Source organism: Nomascus leucogenys, chromosome 8, assembly GCF_006542625.1.
Source record: "Nomascus leucogenys isolate Asia chromosome 8, Asia_NLE_v1, whole genome shotgun sequence".
NCBI lineage: Eukaryota > Metazoa > Chordata > Mammalia > Primates > Hylobatidae > Nomascus > Nomascus leucogenys.
Window position 1 is genome coordinate 54,499,600 of NC_044388.1, and position 25,251 is coordinate 54,524,850.

Sequence of the window (25,251 nt, forward strand, 5' to 3'; positions counted from 1 at the left end):
TAACTGGTGTGAGATGGTATCTCATTGTGGTTTTGATTTGCATTTCTCTGATGGCCAGTGATGATGTGCATTTTTTCATGTGTTTTTTGGCTGTATAAATGTCTTCTTTTGAGAAGTGTCTGTTCATGTCTTTTGCCCACTTTTTGATGGGGTTGTTTGTTTATTTCTTGTAAATTTGTTTGAGTTCATTGTAGATTCTGGATATTAGCCCTTTGTCAGATGAGTAGGTTGCAAAAATTTTCTCCCATTCTGTAGCATGCCTGTTCACTCTGATGGTAGTTTCTTTTGCTGTGCAGAAGCTCTTTAGTTTAATTAGATCCCATTTGTTAATTTTGGCTTCTGTTGCCATTGCTTTTGGTGTTTTAGACATGAACTCCTTGCCCATGCCTATGTCCTGAATGGTATTGCCTAGGTTTTCTTCTAGGGTTTTTATGGTTTTAGGTCTAACATGTAAGTCTTTAATCCATCTTGAATTAACTTTTGTATAAGGTGTAAGGAAGGGATCCAGTTTCAGCTTTCTACATATGGCTAGCCAGTTTTCCCAGCACCATTTATTAAATAGGGAATCCTTTTCCCATTGCTTGTTTTTGTCAGGTTTGTCAAAGATCAGATAGTTGTAGATATGCGGCATTATTTCTGAGGGCTCTGTTCTTATTGGTACCACAAAAGAGGAAACTTTTATGTGTATTCACTTTAGAGAAGAGTATTCATTACTTGGGCCAGAGAAAAGAATAAAGCATATGTCTTACTTGGTGACATCAAATGCTTTTGCATATACTTGATGGCCTTAAGTTTTTCTCAATATTCTATTTAAAATAACTCTGTTTTAAAAAATCAACCTGTAATACGATGCTTTTTCAAGTTACATATCACTTACTGATGTTGACATTCCTGTCAATATCAGTAACTGATATGACATTCCTGTCCTTTATACTAATTCATGATAATGAGCTGCTACTCTGATTCTTTGGTAAACAGGAAAGTTACTAACACACACATACTGTCTTTCTCTTATATAAACTTTTTGGAAAGAAATTACTTTTTTAGAAATCACAAGATATCTTCCACTAAGCATATGCTTTAAAAATACATAACTGTATTCAAAATTGAAACTGAAATGAAGGAAAAAGTTTGAGAAAGAGTAACAATAAATGAGGTTGGCAATTTGAAATACATGATTTATTAGTGCACCTAACAGATCTTATTTCAAGCTACTTTCAATCATGTATTGCACGTATTTCTGGAAACTGTATTTTTCCCTGTCCCTTGGCCTGTGATCACTTTTGATAATAAGCAATTTCTTGTTTGTAAACTCTGCTCATCATCACAGGCACTACCCCTGCTTTTAGCTGACACTTAGATGAGCACTTACTAACCAATGCTAATGGTTCTAGGATGGTTAGGAAATGTTCTCAGTCTATATTTTTTCAATATAGTAGCCACTAGCCACCTGTGGCTATTTATATTTAAATTAATTAAAATGAAGTGAAATGTAAAAAATTCAGTTCTTAGTTGCACTAGCCACCTTTCAAGGACTCAGTGGCCTCATGTGGCTGGTGGCTACTGTATTGGATGGAGCAGATTTAGAATGTTCCCATTACCCTAGAAAGTTTTATCAACTCACTTAATCCTCCCAACACTATGAGGTAAATATTAGGAGTCTTCATTTTGAGGCACAGAGGAGTTAAGTAACTTGCTCAAGTTCACGCCATTAGTAAGTAGGGTAGGAGAGACTCAAATGTAGACAGTCTGGGGCCATAGCCTTTGCTCAGCAACACACGATCCTGACTGATTAATGACAACAATAATAACAAGTGACTTACATTTATTTAGTTAGTGTTTACGTAGTAATGCAGGCATTCTGTTCATCATTTTACTTACACTACGTTATTTAATCTTCTCTACAGCTCTATGGTCTTGGGGGTAGACATGATTATGTGATTCTGTTTATGTGAAATTGAAATTTAGAAGATAAATAAAAAGCTTACAGAGTTAGGAATCTGGCAGAAGTTGGATATAAATCCAGGTCTTTCTGACTCGAAAACATTCATCTTTAAAACTACATATACTGTGATCCCTGACAGAAGAGAGGTAAAAATAGAAACTTTCTTTTTTTGCTGGAATAGCTTCTTTATTTTCTGAAATCCACCAGAGTCATTTGCAGCAGCACCTTTTAAGTTATCACTAAACCATCAGTTGAGGACGAGGATTATAAGTGGACCCTGAACTAAATTAGAAAACATCTATAACTCACCTCTCTCTTTTTGACTTTATAGAGAAGGAATTAGATTTCTATGCCAGAGTAAAATGTGACAAGGTAGCCTTGGGACCTTGATATATATTACTTAATGATAATAGGAATCACTATCTAGGATTTGCTATTTTAAAAGTGACAGAGATGCCACTTTTAAAAAGAGAATCAGTAGCCCAAACATACTGAGATTACAGGACTGGAATGTGAGATTGGTTATTCTCACATGTGTCTCTTTTTAAGATTAAAAAAAAAACAGCAAACATGAAATGCACAGAGCAAATTATGTTTTAGGTACCGCAGTTACCAGTGACTCCTCATTTTCCTTCTAAAATGTGCACTGTTCTGTAGCTGTCCTGAAGAGAGGGATGGAAATGAACACCTTCAATGAGGACGGCTCACTGATAGACATAGTCTAGGATCGTCTATCCTGGCTAAGGACACCCACGGTTTGGTCCCATGGCCACAATCCTCTGTGAAAGCAGCCATGAGGGGATGGAGAGTCAGCTATGGGAGCAGGGCTGACGGTGTCCCCTCCGGGGGTCCCCTGGGGTAAGCAGGCTTTCCTTGCTCGGAGTCCCTCACGACTCACAGGTAGATACCTCTGATTTTCTCCACAAATAACCTGAAACAGTGTCACGGACATAACTGAGGTGACTGGGATGCACACGGTGGTGTTATTCCAGGCCAAGCTGAAGGGAGGGCAAACTGGATGCAGGGGCTGAAGACCAAGGGCTGCCACTTTGAGTGCTTAGACAAGTCGCTTGACTTCTCTGGGCCTCAGCTTCTTATGCAGTTAGTGGGGTGACTCAATGTAATATCATACAACAGAGCATATGACACATACTAGCATTAATGAAATACGAGGTTTAAAGGGAGAATATGTTGCCAGGGTGACCCTGAGAACCTCCTCACCTATAGGGTTTTCTATGGGGAATGATGTGGATTCGGTTTCTCAGGGACTAGAGAAGAGAACCACAAAAGGGAGAGGTGAAGAAGCCCACCTCCTGGTTCCCATCCCCGGCCTCCCCATGAAGGGTGTGGGGGTGGGCAGGGGTGAATCTTGGTGACGTGAGTGTGACGGAGCCACAGAGAGCACAGGAGGCTGGAGAGAGAACATGCTTGGTTGTGGACATGGAGGGGAAAATGGTCAGAGTTTAGCAGTAATTAGAACACATAGCCTTTGTTCCCATTTTCTGCCTTGATGAAAAGTTTGTGATATTTACAGAACTAAAGGAAACTATAGTTAAGTCTCACAGTGTAGCCAGTCACTGTCATGTACTTTGTTTGGGGCACTCATTATATCTCAAGTGGTCTCCAGTGGTTTCCCTTTTTTTTTTTGAGACAGAGTCTTGCTCTGTCACCCAGGCTGGAGTGCAGTGGCATGATCTCGGCTTACTGCAAGCTCCATCTCCTGGGTTCACGCCATTCTCCTGCCTCAGCCTCCCAAGTAGCAGGGACTACAGGTGCCCGCCACCACGCCAGGCTAATTTTTTGTACTTTTAGTAGAGAAGGGGTTTCACCATGTTAGCCAGGATGGTCTCCATCTCCTGACCTCATGATCCACACGCCTCGGCCTCCCAAAGTGCTGGGATTACAGGTGTGAGCCACGGCGCCTAGTGGTTTCCCCAATTTTAATGTGTCCTCTGGGATAATGTTGTGTGAATGGGATGTGGGAGGAGTGAGATCAGCAGCCACCACAGTCACCCACCCTTCCTTGATCCATCCCAGTGGGTTTCCAGGATGTGAGCCATAGGAGACTGAAGAGGATTCTACTGTTAACCTCAGTAAAAACTGTGGGCATCTCATGAAAAGCTCCAGTGAGAACACAACATTAGGATGGTTGTTAAAAAAAAAACAAGCCGGTGGAGCCAAGATGGCTGAATAGGAACAGCTCCAGTCTACAGATCCCAGCGTGAGCGACACAGAAGACGGGTGATTTCTGCATTTCTGTTTGAGGTACCGGGTTCATCTCACTAGGGAGTGCCAAACAGTGGGTGCAGGACAGTCGGTGAAGCGCACTGTGTGCGAGCCGAAGCAGGGCGAGGCATTGCCTCACTCGGGAAGCACAAGGGGTCGGGGAGTTCCCTTTCCTAGTCAAAGAAAGGGTAACAGACAGCACCTGGAAAATCGGGTCACTCCCACCCTAATACTGCGCTTTTCCAAAGGGCTTGGAAAACGGCATACCAGGAGATTGTGTCCCGCACCTGGCTCGGAGGGTCCTATGCCCAGGAAGTCTTGCTGATTGCTAGCATAGCAGTCTGAGATCAAACTGCAAGGCAGCAGCGAGGCTGGTGGAGGGGCGCCCGCCATTGCCCAGGCTTGCTTAGGTAAACAAAGCAGCCAGGAAGCTGGAACTGGGTGGAGCCCACCACAGCTCAAGGAGGCCTGCCTGCCTCTGTAGGCTACACCTCTGGCAGCAGGGCACAGACAAACAAAAAGTCAGCAGGAAGCTCTGCAGACTTAAATGTCCCTGTCTGACAGCTTTGAAGAGAGTAGTGGTTCTCCCAGCAAGCAGCTGGAGATCTGAGAATGGACAGACTGCCTCCTAAAGTGGGTCCCTGACCCTTGAGCAGCCTAACTGGGAGGCACCCCCCAGTAGGGACAGACTGACACCTCACTCGGCCAGGTACTCCTCTGACACAAAACTTCCAGAGGAACTATCAGACAGCTGAATTTGTGGTCTCACGAAAATCTGCCATTCTGCAGCCACTGCTGCTGACCCCCAGACAAACAGGGTCTGGAGGAGACCTCTAGCAAACTCCAACAGACCTGCAGCTGAGGGTCCTCTCTGGTAGAAAGAAAACTAACAAACAGAAAGGACATCCACACCAAAAACCCATCATCTGTACATCACCATCATCAAAGACCAAAAGTAGATAAAAACCACAAAGATGGGGAAAAAACAGAACAGAAAAACTGGAAACTCTAAAAAGCAGAGCACCTCTCCTCCTCCAAAGGAATGCAGTTCCTCACCAGCAACGGAATAAAGCTGGATGGAGAATGACTTTGATGAGTTGAGAGAAGAAGGCTTCAGATGATCAAACTGCTCCGAGCTACGGGAGGAAATTCAAAACAATAGCAAAGAAGTTAAAACCTTTGAAAAAAAATTAGACGAATGGATAACTAAAATAACCAATGAAGAGAAGGGCTTAAAGGAGCTGATGGAGCTGAAAGCCAAGTTTTGAGAACTATGCGAAGATTGCAGAAGACTCCGTAGCCGATGCGATCAACCAGAAGAAAGGGTATCAGTGATGGAAGATGAAATGAATGAAATGAAGTGAGAAGGAAGTTTAGAGAAAAAAGAATAAAAAGAAATGAACAAAGCCTCCAAGAAATTTGGGACTATGTGAAAAGACCAAATCTCGTCTGATTGGTGTACCTGAAAATGACGGGGAGAATGGAACCAAGTTGGAAAACACTCTGCAAGATATTATCCAGGAGAACTTCCCCAATCTAGCAAGGCAGGCCAACATTCAGATTCAGGAAATACAGAGAATGCCACAAAGATACTCCTTGAGAAGAGCAACTCCAAGACACATAATTGTCAGATTCACCAAAGTTGAAATGAAGGAAAAAATGTTAAGGGCAGCCAGAGAGAAAGGTCGGGTTACCCACAAAGGGAAGCCCATCAGACTAACAGCTGATCTCTTGGCAGAAACTACAAGCCAGAAGAGAGTGGGGGCCGATATTCAACATTCTTAAAAGAATTTTCAACCCAGAATTTCATATCCAGCCAAACTAAGCTTCATAAGTGAAGGAGAAATAAAATACTTTACAGACAAGCAAATGCTGAGTGATTTTGTCACCACCAGGCCTGCCCTAAAAGAGCTCCTGAAGGAAGCACTAAACATGGAAAGGAACAACCAGTACCAGACACTGCAAAAACATGCCAAATTGTAAAGACCATTGAGGCTAGGAAGAAACTGCATCAACTAAAGAGCAAAATAACCAACTAACATCATAATGACAGGATCAAATTCACACAAAACAATATTAACTTTAAACGTAAATAGGCTAAATGCTCCAATTAAAAGACACAGACTGGCAAACTGGATAAGGAGTCAAGACCCATCAGTGTGCTGTATTCAGGAAACCCATCTCACATGCAGAGACACACATAGACTCAAAATAAAAGGATGGAGGAAGATCTATCAAACAAATGGAAAACAAAAAAAAGGCAAGGGTTGCAATCCTAGTCTCTGATAAAATAGACTTTAAACCAACAAAGATCAAAGGAGACAAAGAAGGCCATTACATAATGATAAAGGGATCAATTCAAGAAGAAGAGCTAACTATCCTAAATATATATGCACCCAACACAGGAGCACCCAGATTCATAAAGCAAGTCCTGAGTGAGCTACAAAGGGACTTAAACTCCCACACAATAATAATGGGAGATTTTAACACCCCCCTGTCAACATTAGACAGATCAATGAGACAGAAAGTTAACAAGGATACCCAGGAATTGAACTCAGCTCTACATAAAGTGGACCTAATAGACATCTACAGAACTCTCCACCCCAAATCAACAGAATATACATTTTTTTCAGCACCACACCACACCTATTCCAAAATTGACCACATAGTTGGAAGTAAAGCTCTCCTCAGCAAATGTAAAACAACAGAAATTATAACAAACTGTCTCTCAGACCACAGTGCAATCAAACTAGAACTCAGGATTAAGAAACTCACTCAAAACCGCTCAACTACATGGAAACTGAACAACCTGCTCCTGAATGACTATTGGGTACATAATGAAATGAAGGCAGAAATAAAGATGTTCTTTGAAACCAACGAGAACAAAGACACAACATACCAGAATCTCTGGGACATGTTCAAAGCAGTTTGTAGAGGGAAATTTATAGCACTAAATGCCCACAAGAGAAAGCAGGAAAGATCTAAAATCAATACCCTAACATCACAATTAAAAGAACTAGAGAAGCAAGAGCAAACACATTCAAAAGCCAGCAGAAGGCAAGAAATAACTAAGATCAGAACACAACTGAAGGAGATAGAGACACACAAAAAAACCCTTCAAAAAAATCAATGAATGCAGGAGCTGGTTTGTTGAAAAGATCAACAAAATTGATAGACCGCTAGCAAGACTAATAAAGAAGAAAAGAGAGAAAAATCAAATAGATGCAATAAAAAATGAAAACGGGGATATCACCACCAATCCCACAGAAATACAATCTACCATCAGAGAATACTATAAACACCTCTATGCAAATAAACTAGAAAATCTAGAAGAAATGGATAAATTCCTCGACAAATACACCCTCCCAAGACTAAACCAGGAAGAAGTTGAATCTCTGAATAGACCAATAACAGGTTCTGAAATTGTGGCAATAATCAATAGCTTACCAACCAAAAAGAGTCCAGGACCTGATGGATTCACAGCCGAATTCTACCAGAGGTACAAGGAGGAACTGGTACCATTCCTTCTGAAACTATTCCAATCCATAGAAAAAGAGGGAATCCTCCCTAACACATTTTATGAGGCCAGCATCGTCCTGATACCAAAGCCTGGCAGAGACACAACCAGAAAAGAGAATTTCAGACCAATATCCTTGATGAACATTGATGCAAAAATCCTCAATAAAATACTGGCAAACCAAATCCAGCAGCACATCAAAAAGCTTATCCACCATGATCAAGTGGGCTTCATCCCTGGGATGCAAGGCTGGTTCAACATATGCAAATCAATAAATGTAATCCAGCATAGAAACAGAACCAAAGACAAAAACCACATGATTATCTCAATAGATGCAGAAAAGGCCTTTGACAAAATTCGACAACCTTCATGCTAAAAACTCTCAATAAATTAGGTATCGATGGGACATATCTCAAAATAATAAGAGCTATCTATGACAAGCCTACAGCCAATATCATACTGAATGGGCAAAAACCGGAAGCATTCCCTTTGAAAACTGGCACAAGACAGGGATGCCCTCTCTCACCACTCCTATTCAACATAGTGCTGGTATTCAACATAGTGCTGGAAGTTCTGGCCAGGGCAATCAGGCAAGAGAAGGAAATAAAGGGCGTTCAATTAGGAAAAGAGGAAGTCAAATTGTCCCTGTTTGCAGATGACATGATTGTATATCTAGAAAACCCCATTGTCTCAGCCCCAAATCTCCTTAAGCTGATTAGCAACTTCAGCAAAGTCTCAGGATACAAAATCAATGTACAAAAGTCACAAGCATTCTTGTACACCAATCACAGACAAACAGAGAGCCAAATCATGAGTGAATTCCCATTCATAATTGCTTCAAAGAGAATAAAATACCTAGGAATCCATCTTACAAGGGATGTGAAGGACCCCTTCAAGGAGAACTACAAACCACTGCTCAATGAAATAAAAGAGGATACAAACAAATGGAAGAACATTCCATGCTCATGGGTTGGAAGAATCAATATCGTGAAAATGGCCATACTGCCCAAGGTAATTTAGAGATTCAATGCCATCCCCATCAAGCTACCAATGACTTTCTTCACAGAATTGAAAACTACTTTAAAGTTCATCTGGAACCAAAAAAGAGCCCACATTGCCAAGTCAATCCTAAGCCAAAAGAACAAAGCTGGAGGCATCATGCTACCTGACTTCAAACTATACTACAAGGCTACAGTAACCAAAACAGCATGGTACTGGTACCACAACAGAGACATAGATCAATGGAACAGAACAGAGCCCTCAGAAATAATGCCATGTATCTACAACTATCTGATCTTTGACAAACCTGACAAAAACAAGCAATGGGGAAAGGAGTCCCTATTTAATAAATGGTGCTGGGAAAACTGGCTAGCCATATATAGAAAGCTGAAACTGGATCCCTTCCTTACACCTTATACAAAAATTAATTCAAGATGGATTAAAGACTTAAATGTTAGACCTAAAACCATAAAAACCCTAGAAGAAAACCTAGGCAATACCATTCAGGACATAGGCATGGGCAAGGACTTCATGTCTAAAACACCAAAAGCAATGGCAACAAAAGCCAAAATGGACAAATGGGATCTAATTAAAGAGCTTCTGCACAGCAAAAGAAACTACCATCAGAGTGAACAGGCATGCTACAGAATGGGAGAAAATTTTTGCAACCTACTCATCTGACAAAGGGCTAATATCCAGAATCTACAATGAACTCAAACAAATTTACAAGAAAAAAACAATCCCATCAAAAAGTGGGTGAAGGACATGAACAGACACTTCTCGAAAGAAGACATTTATGCAGCCAAAAAACACATGAAAAAATGCTCATCATCACTGGCCATCAGAGAAATGCAAATCAAAACCACAATGACATACCATCTCAGACCAGTTAGAGTGGTGATCATTCAAAAGTCAGGAAACAACAGGTGCTGGAGAGGATGTGGAGAAATAGGAACACTTTTACACTGTTGGTGGGACTGTAAACTAGTTCAACCATTGTGCAAGTCATTGTGGCGATTCCTCAGGGATCTAGAACTAGAAATACCATTTGACCCGGCCATCCCATTACTGGGTATATACCCAAAGGACTATAAATCATGCTGCTATAAAGACACATGCACATGTATGTTTATTGTGGCACTATTCACAATAGCAAAGACTTGGAACCAACCCAAATGTCCAACAACGATAGACTGGATTAAGAAAATGTGGCACATATACACCAGGGAATACTATGCAGCCATAAAAAATGATGAGTTCATGTCCTTTGTAGGGACATGGATGAAACTGGAAACCATCATTCTCAGTAAACTATCGCAAGGAGAAAAAACCAAACACCGCATGTTCTCACTCATAGGTGGGAATTGAACAATGAGAACTCATGGACACAGGAAGGGGAACATCACACTCCGGGGACTGTTGTGGGGTGGGGGGAGGGGGGGAGGGACAGCATTAGGAGATATAGCTAATGCTAATTGACGAGTTAATGAGTGCAGCAAACCAACATGGCACATGGCTACATATGTAACATACCTGCACATTGTGCACATGTACCCTAAAACCTAAAGTATAATAATAAAATAAAATAAAATATAAAAAAACAAAAAACAAGCCAGTGTCCCACATTGGAAGAGTTCTGGACATGGGGCTGGAGCCAGGGTGCAACTGTGCAAGGTGGACAAGGGACCCCCCCTGTTTTGGGGGGCTGTGGCCCCATGCCAGGCTGCAGGGCTTGATGGTTGGCGAGTGGGCTGGACTGGGTCCCCTCACTGTCTCCTTCCCACCCCCAGATTGGCACAAACTGCACAGGGATAAGTGCTGGCCTGGAAGGAAGCTGCCCAGAGGAAGGTCCCTGCCTCCTCTCTGGGGTCAACAGTGATGCTTCCCATGAGTCTTGTGTTATCTATACAATGCCCCACCAATTAGTGCTGGTCATGTAGATATTCTGCTTGTTGAAGTCGTTTTCTGTGGGTTAAGCCTCTTTCACAGGCCCCGTGTACACTGTCCTTACAAGAGGAGCACCCCAGGCTCTGTGTAAGAGCTGGTTAGCTCAGGTTAAAACAGAGCAACTGCACTCCTGGAGCTGTTCCAGGTGGGCCAGTGCTGAAAGAAAGTGGCAGCAACCTTTCCCCATTTCAGAAAAATGCAACAAAAATGTTTTCACTGTTGGCCGGGCGTGGTGGCTCATGCCTGTAATCCCAGCACTTTGGGAGGCTGAGGCGGGTGGATCACCTGAGGTCAGGAGTTCAAGACCAGCCTGGCCAACGTGGTGACACCCCGTCTCTACTAAAAATGCAAAAATTAGCTGGGCGTGGTGGTGGGCGCCTGTAATCCCAGCTACTCGGGAGGCTGAGGTAGGAGAATTGCTTGAACCCAGGAGATGAAGTTTGCAGTGAGCTGAGATCACACCACTGCACTCTAGCCTGGGTGACAGAGTGAGACTCCATCTAAAAAAAAAAAAAAAAAGGAAAGAAAGAAAGAAAATGTTCTCACTGTTGAATTTTTCTCTGATAATGTTTTGGTTTTGTTTTGTTTTGTTTTTTGAGTCTTGCTCTGTCACCCAGGCTGGAGTGCAGTGGCGGGATCTCGGCTCACTGCAGCTTCTGCTTCCTGGATTCAAGTGATTCTCCTGCCTCCACTTCCTGAGTAGCTGGGGTTACAGGCATGCACCACCACAGCCTGGCTAATCTTTTATTTGTAGTAGAAACGGGGTTTCACCACGTTGGTCAGGTTCGTCCCAAACTCCTGACCTCAAGTGATCCACCCACCTTGGCCTCCCAAAGTGCTGGGATTACAGGTGTGAGCCACTGCACCCGGCCTCTCTGATGATGGTTTTGAAAGCTCTAGGCATTTGCTACAGTTTATTTACAGAGTGGGCACCAAATAACTATATGAAGAATGGATGAATGCAAGAGTGACTAAATAAAGAGATAAAAACTCGAAAGTCTTTCAGCTAATGGACAAAATAAATACAGAGCAAATGCTTACTTTTAAAAACTCTTGGAAACAGTCAATTGTCCTCATTTTAAAAGCTTTTTTTTTTTTTTGAAAAATTTGGAGACATCTGTTTGCTTGTGCTTGTAACTTTAAAAATCACATACATAAAAAATGGTTATGTTTTCTCCTAGCAAAATTGTTCCTAGTTCACATGAGAAAATCAGTTCTATCGCTGCTTCCCGACATCCTGCAAAGGCTGCAGGACTTTTTCCACGTGATAATACCACACAACTACTGGCTCCTGAGCTACTTTAGAATGGCAGGTACTGAGGAGAGATCATTGGAGGAACATGTGAGTGTCTCCTCTCTCCCCCAGGCCTTACCCCAGGATCTCCAAGGCGGGCCTCCCTGCATGAGGAAGGCCCCATTCCACAGGGAATGCTGCATACACGCAACACCTGGTGAACAGAGATTCAAGAGATTCCACGCCACTAGGTGAGGGCCACTTCATCCCACTTCAGGCCAGTGGCCCACATGCTGCCCTAGGCAACCCCCATGCATTGATGGGACTACGGAGGAGAAAGAGAACATCTACCAACAGCTACTAGGTCCAGACACAGACCATGCATTCTCACAAATATTGCTACAGATGTGAATCCCCCTAATGCTGTGTTTTATATGTGACTGTACTTAATAGGAGGAGCAGTATAATCAGTATATTCACTTTGCAAAGGGGATACTGAAGTTCAGAGAGAGAGGATGTGTGTGTGTGTGTGTGTGTGTGTGTGTGTGTGTGAGGAGAGGAGAGAGAGAACAAGCAACATATGGGAAGGCAGAGAAAAATTCTATGTCTGATTGTAATGAAATTTTCTTTTCTCATCAAAATATTTTGATAGCCTGGGGAAAGAGACGTGTGCTCATTAAAGTTTAATGACTGTCTCTCTCTGCCTGTTTCCATGGGAGGATCACACACTCTGACTCACATATGGTGGGCGCTGGGAATGGTTGACTGGGAGCACTATTGAGCCCAGTCCCCATCTTTGTCACCACAGGGACCAGTGAAATCCACGACTGGGTCCATTGGGATGCACAAACAGGAAGCCACTGGCCTGCTTTGGTTGACAGTGACTTGGATTCAGACATGCGAGCCCAGTATTGTTCCAGATTGGCCTAGATTTGCTCTAAAGGGGAATCAGGTAAGAGCAGCTGGAAACTAGCTTTTAGGAAACTCCAGCTCCAAGGCTGAGTTGGGTACTTCCCGGAGAAGACAATGCTTTGGGCAAAGGCTTTGAAGAGAAGGGAGGAAGAAAAAGCGGCTCCGACTTGTGGGAGAGCAGAGTTGACAATAACGTTACATTCCTACTTTAGAAACCCCCTTGAAGCCCCTGTGTTCAGAGAGCCGATGATAAAGCTCTCATCCAAAATTGTGGACTCCCCTCAACATAGCTGCAAGCTATCTTTTTCAGGTTACCCTTACTCATCCCTGCTCCCAGCCTCCACCCCAGCCAAGGCATGCTTCTCACCGCTCTACATACTGCCGTCCACCTCCCCGCTAGCCCTTGCTAACATTTTCTTCCTAGTATCTGAAGGAGTCTCTCCATCCATCTCTACTGGTTGAACGTTATCCGTTCATTGGGGACCATTCATCTTTCTACAGTCTTAATTCTTGATGTCCCACACCACTCGAGTGTGTGTGATCTCTCCTCCCTTGAATACAAAACTCTCTGCGAAGTCAATGACCACCTCTGCTTTTTGTGATAGTTCCATTGTAGCCCAGCAGCTGCCAGCACAGGCTTCCAAGTCAGGAAGACCTGGGCCAGAAGCGTCTCTCCTTCCCTCAGTAGGCACGTGATCACGGGCCAGTTACTAATAAACAGCAACAATGGCAATAAGAGCAGCAACCAGCACATATAGGTGTGCACTGTGACTCAGGCATCCACTGACTCATAAAAAACTCACAGGGACCCCAGGAGGAGAGTTACCATTGCTTTTGACTTACAGATGAGAACGCAGAAGCCAACAGAGGTGAAATGATCTGTCCAGGCTTACACAGTTGTGATGTTCAGAAAACAAGCTTTAAACTCAGATAAATTTGGTTCCAGAGCCCATGTTCTGACCACTGTGCTACAAGGCACTGCCTTCTCTGGCCCTCTCAGTTTTCTAATCAGTAAAATAGGGGTTATAGTAACGTCCTCCTTGTAGGATGGTATAGAGGGTTAAATAAGATCATAGAAGAGAGGCATTTAATAATGTAGTGTTTAATAAATCATAGCTGCTGTCATCATAATCACCAGGGGCTGGTCCCAACCCTTATCTTGACTGAGCTGAGCAGGAAGGGCTGTGGTCTCCTCTCTGTCTCTCACATAATTTCACCCTGTGCCTGGCACATTTGCCTACAGCAACCTTGAGGCTCAGTCAGTTGTGTGTCCATCCAGGCTCAAAGAGGTTGAAAAAGGGTGTGAGCGTTTTCTTAGAATTTAGAGAAACATATCCTATGTAATTCTGGACCTCTGAGCCATTGTGGTTTCGTACTTTTCGTACTGCATTTAGCTCCCTTTCCAAGTCCTCATTTTTTAACAAACATTTAAGTTCAGGGGTACATGTGCAGGTTTGTTATATAGGTAAACCCATGTCATGAGGGTTGTACAGATGATTTTGTCACAAAGATATTAAACCTAGTACCCATTAGTTATTTTTCCTGATCCTCTCTCCTCCCACCCTCCACCCTCCAATAGGACCCTGTGTGTGTTGTTTCCCTCTATATATCCACATGTTCCCATCTTTTAGCTCCCACTTCTAAGTGAGAACATGCAGTATTCGGTTATCTCTTTCTGTGTTAGTTTGCTAAGATAATGGCCTCTGGCTCCATTAGTGTTCCTGCGAAGGACATGACCTCATCCTTTTTTATAGCTATAGCTGCATTGTGTCCAGTCTACCACTGATGGGCATTTAGGTTGATTCCATGTGTGTGCTATTGTGAATAGTGCTGCAATAAACAGGTATGTGCATGTATCTTTACGATAGAGTGATTTATATTCCTTTGGGTATATACCCAGTAATAGGATGGCTGGGTCAAATGGTAGTTCTGCATTTAGCTCTTTTGGGAATGGCCACACTGTTTTCCACAATGATTGAACTAGTTTACACTCCCACCAACCATGTGTAAGTGTTCCTTTTTCTCCACAACCCCACCAGTACCTGTTATTGTTTGACTTTTTAATTATAGCCATTCTGACTGGTATGAGATGGTATCTCATGGTGACTTTGATTTGCATTTCTCTGATGATTGGTGATGTTGCCAATATCCACATCTATAAGGAACTTGAACATGTTTACAGGAAAAAAACCAAACAACCCCATTAAAAAGTGGGCAAGGGACATGAACATAGATATGGCCAACAAGCATATGAAAAAAAAGCCCATGGAGGCTATAATTATTCACAAACTAATGCAGGAACAGAAAACATAATACCACATGTTCTCACTTATAAGTGGGAGCTAAATGATGAGAACTTATGAACACACAGAAGGAAACAACAGACACTGAGGTCTACTTGAGTGGGGAGGATGGGACGAGGGAGAGGAGCAGAAAAGATCACTACTGGGTACTGGGCTTAGTACCCAGGTGATGTAATAATATGTACAACAAACCCCTGTGACACGTTTATCTACATAACAAACCTTCATATGTACCCTCAAACCTAACATAAAAATAGAAAGGAAGGAAGGAAGGAAGGAGAAAAAATAACTCTTCATCGAGTTTTGTTTTATATAATTTTTCTGACCCCTCTCCCTAGGCCTCCTTTGGAATATTTCAACTTGAAGTTTTATTACTCTCCTCTCCCCATTTTGCTCTTCTCCTCCCCATTCTTGCTCTTTTCCCTCTTGTCCCTTCCTCTTCTGTTCTCTCCTCTCCCCTCCTGTGCCTTCCTCTTTTCTTTCCTCTTTTTCTGCTCTCCATCCTCCCCTCCCCTCCCCTCCCTCCATCCTTTTCTCCTCTGTTCTCTACTCTCCCCTCTCCTCTCCTCTCCCTCCCTTCCCCTCCCTCCTCCCCTCCCCTGCTGTGACTCTGCATTTCACATCTCCAGGAGGCTAGGCAGGTCCCCAGTCCACAGGCCAGAGCTTCTGCACTCAGGGCCTCTCACAGCTCCGTGACTCCTGGGTGGTCCTTAGGGTGTGAGTGCTTTACCCAGGAGCACTTCTACTCCATTTGGATTTAGGTTATCGTTGGAGTTAGTAGGGCTAATGGTTGAAGGATAGTTTATGGGATGATGCCCCATTCCACCTTTTTGAACAAACTTGGCATGGACAGAAGCTAGAATCTCCATCTCTCTCATGCTCTCTTCCCTATCAAATGTCCCCACCTCTAAATAAGTTTCCTCCAGGAACAGCATCTCTGGTTCCTTTGTGGGAGGAAACACAAAACAAAATAACTCTCCATTTAAAGTGCTTTCTCCATGCCCAGGTCTGCTAATTGTGGGATAAGGTATTCTGATTATGCCCCTGGGGAATTAAACTGCTCTTTAAGTAAACCCAGAAGATAACTAACAAATAATCCTTCAAATTAACAGTGCCTAAAAGATGAAAGTTATCAGTTTCCTTCATACATCCAGTTTATTATCAGTGGTGCAATTAAATTCTATTTTCTGCTGTGGTTTGAGCACTTCACAGCTTGGGAAGGCTGTCTCCTGAGACCTTCACAGGGACAGGCCGTCACTTCATAATTAGGTACGCACACAGGCCTTGTTGCTGGTGGGGAAGGTTCAGGGTTGAGCTCATAAATGAAACCTGCTCAATGGCCCAGAAGGGTAGCAAAAGCTGCTTCCACCAAGCAGCTGGGACAGGCCTGCAGCAGGGGCTGCCACATGTCTATAGGAAGAGCCAGCTGTGAAGAACAGCTTCGGGGTTAGGGCATCCTGCACCTTAAGCTATTAACTTCACGTTTTCATGGATGATGGTACCTCTGCAGCAACCCTAATCCCCACCTCTCCATTTTGCATTTGTTTCTGACTTTGCCTGCCAACCCTACACATCCTCATTTTCATTCTTTCTTTTCAGGCATCCTGTACGGATAACGCCATGGTGGGCCTGTAGGCCATGACAGAGGCGAAGGACACAAAGAGACATGACAATGTAGGCCTTTGTAAAAAAGAAGGGCCTGGTGTTCTGCTCCCTGATAGGCGCCTGTGACTTTGGGTGGGCCTTGCCTTGGGGTAGCTCACTGTGTGAATCACACAGGACCAGACCATAAGAACAGTTGAAGGAGCTGGTTCCCAGCCCTGCTTTTGCAGCCAGCCTGCTGGGGCTGGAAGCCCAGCTCTGCCGTTTGCTGGCTGCATGGCCTTGGAGGAGTTATAGAACCTCTCTGTGCCTCAGTTTTCTCATCTGTAAAGTGATGCCAGTGCTCTTTACCTTGTGGGCTTGTTGCTGGTGGTTGAAAATGCAACCATGTAAAGTGCTTTAAGAACAGCGTCTGGAGCCCAGTAGTTACCCAAGGAGCACTGCCATTCTGAATGCTGCATAGCAGTCATTAGCTTTCCAAATGACTCACAGCAAAGGATTCACGAGAAGCAAGGATTACCCTCACCCTGCCCACCTCTAGAACCATTAAAATATGATCAACTTTATAAAGCTTTGATTTATCTACCACTTTAGAGCAATGTAGTTTAGCAGGATCTGTGCTAATTGCTCTTAATCACTTCAAGAAGATTGTTCTCCAGAGACTAGGGAAGGGCTCTAAGACCTGGATAAGGGCTGCATGAGATGTCACTCCTCAGGGTCCCTGCCAGAGGTCTGGGTTCCTGCTTCCAGGGCAGGAAGGTGTCTCATGGATGCAACCATAGGTGCCCCCGGAAGCTACAGCTGTAGGCCTGAGAAGTAGGAGCACACGGGCTCCTACATTTATCTCCCACTCTCATTCACCCTTGGCCTTCCTCTGCCAAGTCTCTTGAGCCATTTGGGCAGAGATTTCTGGTGATCCCTGGAGAGGCACCATGAAAACTACTGGTCAAACGGGCAAAACAAACTTAATGGTGATATAAGTCAGAAAAGTTATTATCTTGGTGATGGACCAGGGGGTTATTGGCTGGAAAAGGCACGATGGAACTTTCTAGGGGTGTTGGAAATCCTCCATTTCTTCACCTGGCTTGTGGTTGCAAGGCACACGCACATACAAAATCATCATCAAGCTGTCTATTTTGATCTGTGCAATCTACTGTCCACGATTATACCTCCATAAACAATATTACTGTCCAAAATGTTGCAGGCAGTTTATCTACCTCTTTTAGCATGCCTGACCCACTTTATTCTGGAGACACTGAAAGTTCTAAGTATCTGTAGCCATTACACATCTTTATCTTCCTCCACAAGTGTGTTTATACCCACAGGTTATATTTATATCTGCAGCCACATCTATATATTTAAATCTGGAGAGGAGAGGAAAGTGTTATATGTATGTGTCTATATATAGGGCAGTTTACTTCTTTCAAAGAACAAGAGGATCCTAGCACTGGTATTTTTTTTTTTTTGATCAGGACATTCATTCACACACACACACACACACACACATACAAGCACACATATGCACACATGAACACTAAGTCTGCGTGCCTTTCTCTCTGTTCCAGGATGAGACGCTAAGACTGACCTTGATGATGATCTCAGGGATCGTTAGCACGGTGGACTTTTGCTTGGCCAGAACATCCCTGGTCTCATTGATGCGAGCTGTGACAAAGAAGTGCAGGGACGCTTGTTCCAGCAGCTGACCCATGTACTCGCCAGCTTGGATCAGCACCGCCTCTTTCTTGACTGACAGGAGAAAACACACACAGGCCTGGCATCAAGACTTGAGACAGGGTCTGCTTTACTTTTCCCCAAGTTTCCCCATCCTTCCCACGTTAGCCTGGAAGCCACCACGAACACAGCAAAGGTAAGGGGCGAGTGGAACAAAGAGTCAACTGGGGATAAGCTGCCCTGCTTCTTAGGTAAAGAATGTGCTGGAAATTTAATATTCACTGAAGTCTCACTGGAGAAAATGTGTCAAACCTTCCAAACAGTTCTTTTGCTGTTGTAAAAGAAATGCCATGGAAAATATGTGATTTTCACGGCAAAGAAGGACCAATGGGTTTTAATGGTGGCTTTGATTTGGGCCGGGATCATCCCAAAATGGAACATGTGGGGTGCTGAAGTCCAAGGCCCCCATTCTACACACGATCCTCTTGTCAAATAAGAAGTGTCTCACCTAGGCCATGGGCCACACTCAGACTAAATTGTCAATTACCTAAACATTGTCTCTGTAGCACTCCACATTTTCTCTCCAATCTGATATCATGATTTTTCTACTTAAGAGAAGGAGGCTGTTGAAACCAGTTTCTACCAAAGGCATTCAACTATCTCCAAACCTCTGTTTGTGATTTAGAACACCCCTGTGGCAAACAATTGTTTCCTCAATGGAAACCAGTCACTGAGGTCAGATTTCTAGGTCCTGGGGACAAGCCAATGAGAATGGCATTTGGAGGATGGAGAGTGGTCCTGGCTTCCCCCAGTTACCATCTGAGCTGAGGATGGTGAGCTCTATCTTGTGACTCTGGCTCACTTTCTCTCTAAGTCCCATTTCCCACTTCCATTCTCTAACTCCAGGATTGTAGAGAGCAATGGGCAGTTTTTCTGTAGGCTGAGCCCAGGTGTGAACCCACTGCTACCTGGTCGGAACCAGATGCCTGCATGTGCCGACAGCTAGCAGACTCCACAGGTGAATGGGTGACTCATTCCTCCATCCCCAGCCACAGGGAACAGACTCTATGAACCTTCACAGAACTGAATGTCTTTACTGCTTTCCTTCTCAATTTCTGGCTTTTGCCAAAGACTTCTCCTTCCTGTGGAAGTTATTGAAGGAAACGGCTTCATGGCCAACAGTTTGAGTGCAGAGGTTAATTCATTTTAGCCTGCTCTACTGAACAGCAGTTTTGCAGGAGGGTAGAGTGCCTGTGGATGGGCATGCACCAGAGCAGAGGGCAGGACCCCTGACTCCCCACTGGCTCGAAGGTGTGGGTGCATTGAGCCATGCCCATCATCTGTGGAGGAACTCTCACACCTGCGATGGATCTGCAGCAACTTGCTCTGGACCTTGAAGACCAAGAGGCGGGGAAGGCCTCTGTCTTGGGCAGCACTTCTATTTGGAAGTCTCTTTACAGATGGGTAAGTGCTGTGCCTGCTTCCAAGACTTCTGATTGAAAAGTCTCAGTCATGGCTCTATATCACAATCACCTGGGGACCTTTAAAGACCTACCAAGCTGGATCTCATTCCAGGCCAATTAAATCAGAGCCTTGGAGGACCTAGACATCTATATTTTTAAAAGCTCTGCAGCTGACTCTGATGTGCAGCCAGGGTTGAGAAGGGCCACTCTAACAACCAGGGGCATCCCTGTGGAATCAGTCCTGCAGAGAGTCTTGGTTCCAGTGGAAAGGATGGCTTTCCAGTCTAGGTCTTTGCTCTTCCTCCTGTGGTCCGCACACCAGCAGCACCACCATTACCTGGGAGCTTGTTACAGTTGCAGGTTCTCTGACTTCTTACTGCACCACTGAAGTCAGGATCTGCATTTGAATAAGACCCCAGACAATGCCTATTCAAGTGTGAGATGCTCTGAGAGACAGGAGGTTCTAACAGCAGAAGGGGTAAGTTAGGGCAGAGTTAGGGTGGACTGAGAACTACCTGGGTTTTAAATTGAAAGGCCTGCATCCTGAGAACCCCATCAATCCCTGGAAAACTAGAAAGATTGGTTATCCTAGACTAGTAGTTGTCAATAGGAGGCAATGTTATCCCCAGGGGACATTTGGCAATGTCTGGAGAACTTTTTGATTGTCACAACTGGGGTGGAGGGTGGGTTACTACTGGAATCTGGTGGATAGGGGCCAAAAATGCTGCTAAACATCCTACAATGCACAGGACAGTACCACAACAAAGTATCCAGCCCATAATGTCAATGGTGCTGAAACCAAGAAACCCCGCATAGGGCAGGTGGATTATTAGAATGCATTGGTCTATTTTAGGCAAGCACTAAAGAGCTAGCTTTGTTGGCTTGATTCCTGGGGCAGAGCTATTCCATTTAGAGGTGGTTCTTTAAAGCTATGCCCTTGCCTTGACCTTGGCCCCCAGGTCCTGCCTTTTGGAATGACCCACTCGTATTGCTCTCTTTGGACCTAAGCCTGGACCCTGCTTCCTCCATGGCTTCCCTTGCGATTAATTGTCTAGATAAATGAGGTTCTGGCCCTCTATCGGTTATAGCCTCAGATGAGCACAAATGGTCAGTTTGTCGTGTCTCTAGATAGAATGGATGAAGTGGCAAGGTGGAAGGCCTCGAAGAACATGCATTTTGCCTCTAGCTGTCTCCAGTAATAACAATAATAAAATGACTTCCTCTGACTATTTCTAGAGGACTGTGTTTGACCACTGGATTTCTTTTGGCTAATGGGATATGACTTCTTTACAGAGGCTCTTGCTACCTTTATAATCTCGGTATCAGGACCCCTTTCTTCTCTGAGGTAGAACACTCCCTAAGTCATAGCACTAAAGAAACCAGGCTGTGCTTCAGAGCCCAAGAGAACAGTGCTTCTGAAATAGTATGTTACGTAAGTGCTGTGTTTTGCCACTGCAGAAGAAATCGTTCTAGATAAAGTTTATTAAATGTGGCAAGAGAAGGAGGAATAGGTTTTCGCTCTATGAGCGGTGGGGCTGGGATGCTGCCAATATCATTTACGGTGTCTGGGGAAAGCCAAGGGAGACACAGACTGGAGCTGCCTCATCTCTTTTCCAAAAAGCAAAGAAAACTAAATATAGCCAAGTGGAAATGATAGCACCTTTGAAGGTACGGAGAGGTTTAAGTTATTCAGATCTCCCAAGCTGATTCCAGCACACGCGTTCCCTTTCATCATCAATCTGGAAAGTGTGCCTCCCATTCTACTTGGAAAACTTTCTTTGCAACAGAGGCATCTAAGAATGCTTGATCAAGGCCTAAAGTTATGTGGCTTTTTGCAATATACTGCAATTTAATTTAGATTTCAATATACAATTTATTGCTCACAGTTAATGCCACCTGCCTGCAGGGCAAAGGAACAAAGAGTCTCCAGTTCCCTTCAAGTTATTCAGGACAACCTGGGGCTGGCCAAGCGAATGGGAGATGTGTTCCTATGGACTCAGGCGTAGGTTTGGTCAACTGTCCCTAGGTCAATGACTGAGAGAGTGATATCATTCTGCTCACCCATTCAAGCTCATTCTTTAATTGGATGAGAGAGGGAAGGGGAAGGAGATTATGAGACAGGACACTTGTGAGGTGGGAAAAGAGCTGGCATTTGGTTCTTTGTCTAAGGATCTGTGCCAGACTCCAGGTAATGGGGGCACCAGGAAGGGACCTGGCCCACTTGGGGCCAAGTTTATGCTGAACTGGCTCACTGTCACTGCTATTATCTGTCTACTCTATTATCTGCTTTGCCTCTCATTGCTGTGTGGGGGCTTGAACACGTCGACTCATCTTTCCAGCTTCAGTTTCCCCAAATGTAAACGTGTTGGCAGTCACCATTTACTGAGAGTGTACCATGTGGCAAACATTTCACATTCATCACTCATTTGGTTTCCTCTACACCCTCCTTCTCTCACACCACATATCCAGTCCATCAGCCAATCAGGCGGGCTCCACCTTCAGCACATGCCCGGATCGGACTGGTTCTCGCTGCTTCCATCACTACTATCAGCCCCTCTCAGTGGAGTGATTCCAGAAGCATCCTACCAGTCTCTAACCTTCAGCCCTACTTCCTCTTTAGTCTTTTCTCAACACAGCAGCCAGTGGTGTTTTCAAAACCTAAGTGAGAGTATGCCACATTTCTGCTCAAAACTCTCTAAAGGCTCCTCAGCTCACTCAAAATAAAAACCAAAGGCCTTATAAAGGCCTACAATTCTTTATATGGTCTGGACCCAGCACTGCCCCCTTGCCACCTTTGTTCCTGCTTCTGGCTCCTTCCTGCTCATTGAACACATCAGACATGCTCTGGCCCCAGGGCCTTTGCACATACAGTTTCTTCTGGCTAGAATGCTCACTTCTGACCTTCACTCAGGTCTCTGTTAAATGTCACCCCATTAGAGAGGTGTTCTTTTCTGACCATCTCCACAAGTACTCCCCGTTTTCCTTAACCTGCTTTATATTTTTGTATTACCCGTATAACTATACTATAGATTCACTTGTTTGTTTGGTTCCCCCATGAGATCAGAAATTCAGTAAGAATAGGCATTGCTGTGTCTCCAGCATAAAACAGAACCTGGACTTGCAAGCACTAAATAAAGCTTAGGGGAATGAATCAAGAACCCTGTGGCGTGCGTGCTATTTTTCCCCTTTGCAGATGAGGGGAGAGAGCTCAGAGTGCTTAAGTAACTTGCTCAGGAAGAACAGCTGGTAGGTGACACAGTCATCGCTTACATCCAGAATTCTCTATTTGCAAAACTCTCTGAAATCAAATGTGGCTGCCTGTTTTAAACAATCCCCATGACTGTTGTCCTCTTCAGTCCTTTACACTGACTATTCTTTTCCATGAAAATTACCTTTACTACCCTAGGAATAGGAAAAGTGCCAAATCTTTTAGTTTCCAAAGAAAACACTATAGTGATTTTTTTTTTTTTTTTTTGAGATGAAGTCTTGCTCTGTCCCCTAGGCTGGAGTGCAGTGGCATGATCTTGGCTCACTGCAACTTCCACCTCCTGAGTTCAGGTGATTTTCCTGTCTTAGCCTCCCAAGTAGCTGGGATTACAGGCACCTGCCACAACACCTGGCTAATTTTTTGTATTTTTAGTAGAGATGAGGTTTCACCATGTTGGCCAGGCTGGTCTTGAGCTCCTGACCTCAGGTGATCCACCCGCCTCAGCCTCCCAAACTGCTGGGATTACAGGCGTGAGCCACCTCGTCTGGCCCCACTATAGTGATTTCTTAATTGCTAGCTCCGTTACTGAAGCTGGGGAGATTTGCTTCCTTCAAATTTGAGTAAGTTCCTTGGAATTAGGATTTTAAAAAATAGTTTCTCATTTTTCTGGGAATATTTTCCAAAACCTCAGCAAGGGTACCATGATCTGTGACAGTCACAAAATCCAGAGAGCTCGAGAGCAATTGAGACTTGTGGCTTGACCATCCCAGGGGAGCGTATTAGTTTTGCTTGCCTTTGCTTTGTCAAAATTATTATTTGTACACTTTTCTTTTCAGTGCCCCATGTCAGGCCAACAGAAATTGGTGCCCCAAACTATCGAAGTCCTTTGCAACCTGCTCTAACTCATGCTCTGCCTGGAGACCAGTTTCTTCCAATGGACTCGTGTTGCCCGTTGTGTGGTCAACTCTTGTGCCCACCAAATACGAACATCCTAGGAAATGTGATTTTTTGAGATTGTAATCCCCAAGGCAAGCTGTAGCCCATGGACCATGATCTGCTTAAAATATTCTGAGTTTTTATAGTGATGAAAATGCTTGGAAGGACGTGCATGCAAGGACGAGAAAGAGGCCCCACAAGAGATGGCAGAGGCAGAAAACCCCTTCATAGGCCCCTCCTAGATGACACAGCTTTGTCTCCAGCCTCCCACCCCCCTTTTTTTTTTTTTTTTGAGACAGAGTCTCGCTCTGTCACCCAGGCTAGAGGGCAGTGGCACGATCTCGGCTCACTGCAACCTCTGCCCCCCGGGTTCAAGCAATTCTCCTGCCTCAGCCTCCTGAGTAGCTGAGACTACAGCTGCCTGCCACCACGCCTGGCTAATTTTTGTATTTTTAGTAGAGACGGGGTTTCACCATGTTAGCCAGGCTGGTCTCGAACTCCCAACCTCAGGTGATCCGCCAAACTCGGCCTCCCAAAGTGCTGGGATTACAGGAGACAGCGTTTTAAGAAGAATTTTTAAGAAGCGGTAGTAGATATATAATAAATGGAAGATACTCTGCAAGCAGCATGCATATCTTTTTGAATGGGAAAGCAAAGCACACCATTCATTCTGGACAGCCCCCAAAAGACTTTCCTAACTTGGGAGAGAGGCACCAGCAGAGGTCCTGTTTCTGAGATGGATCATTTAGATCCATGCTCCACAAACTCTCCTGTACACTCCAGTATGCTTGGGATCTTGTCACAAATGGGTTTTGATTCAGAGGGTGTGGGGTGGGACATGGGATTCTACATTTTTTACAAACTCCTGGGGAATGCTGATGCAGCTGGCTCATGGACCACACTTTGAGTAGCAAGAAGTTACATTTAATTCTCACAACTCATGGGGCTCTAGGCTTTGAAAATTTCAATGTTCACTTCTGTGCATGAGATGTGAGGATGAAAGTGGAGGCTTCTGGGCCGAGTGTGGTGGCTGACGCCTATAATTCCAGCACTTTTGGCAGGCCGAGGTGGGTGGATCACCTGAGGTCAGGAGTTCGAGATCAGCCTGGCCAACATAGTGAAACCCCGTCTCTACCAAAAATACAAAAATTTGCCAGGCGTGCTGGCATGTGCCTGTTATCCCAGCTACTCGGTAGGCTGAGGCAGGAGAATTGCTCGAACCCAGGAGGCGAAGGTTGCAGTGAACCAAGATCATCCCATTGCACTCCAGCCTGGGTGTCAGAGCAAG

General features: G+C 44.3%; 1 protein-coding gene across 1 annotated transcript in view; it reads right to left on the reverse strand.

Annotated features, from left to right (window-relative positions):
- The window catches only part of F13A1 (coagulation factor XIII A chain), a 183,987-nt gene that overhangs the window by 18,690 nt on the left and 140,046 nt on the right, over nt 1-25,251 (reverse strand). Inside the window, exon 13 of the mRNA XM_030817263.1 lies at nt 18,271-18,431. Coding sequence (XP_030673123.1) covers nt 18,271-18,431 — 161 coding nt within the window. The remainder of the gene's footprint in view (nt 1-18,270; nt 18,432-25,251) is intronic.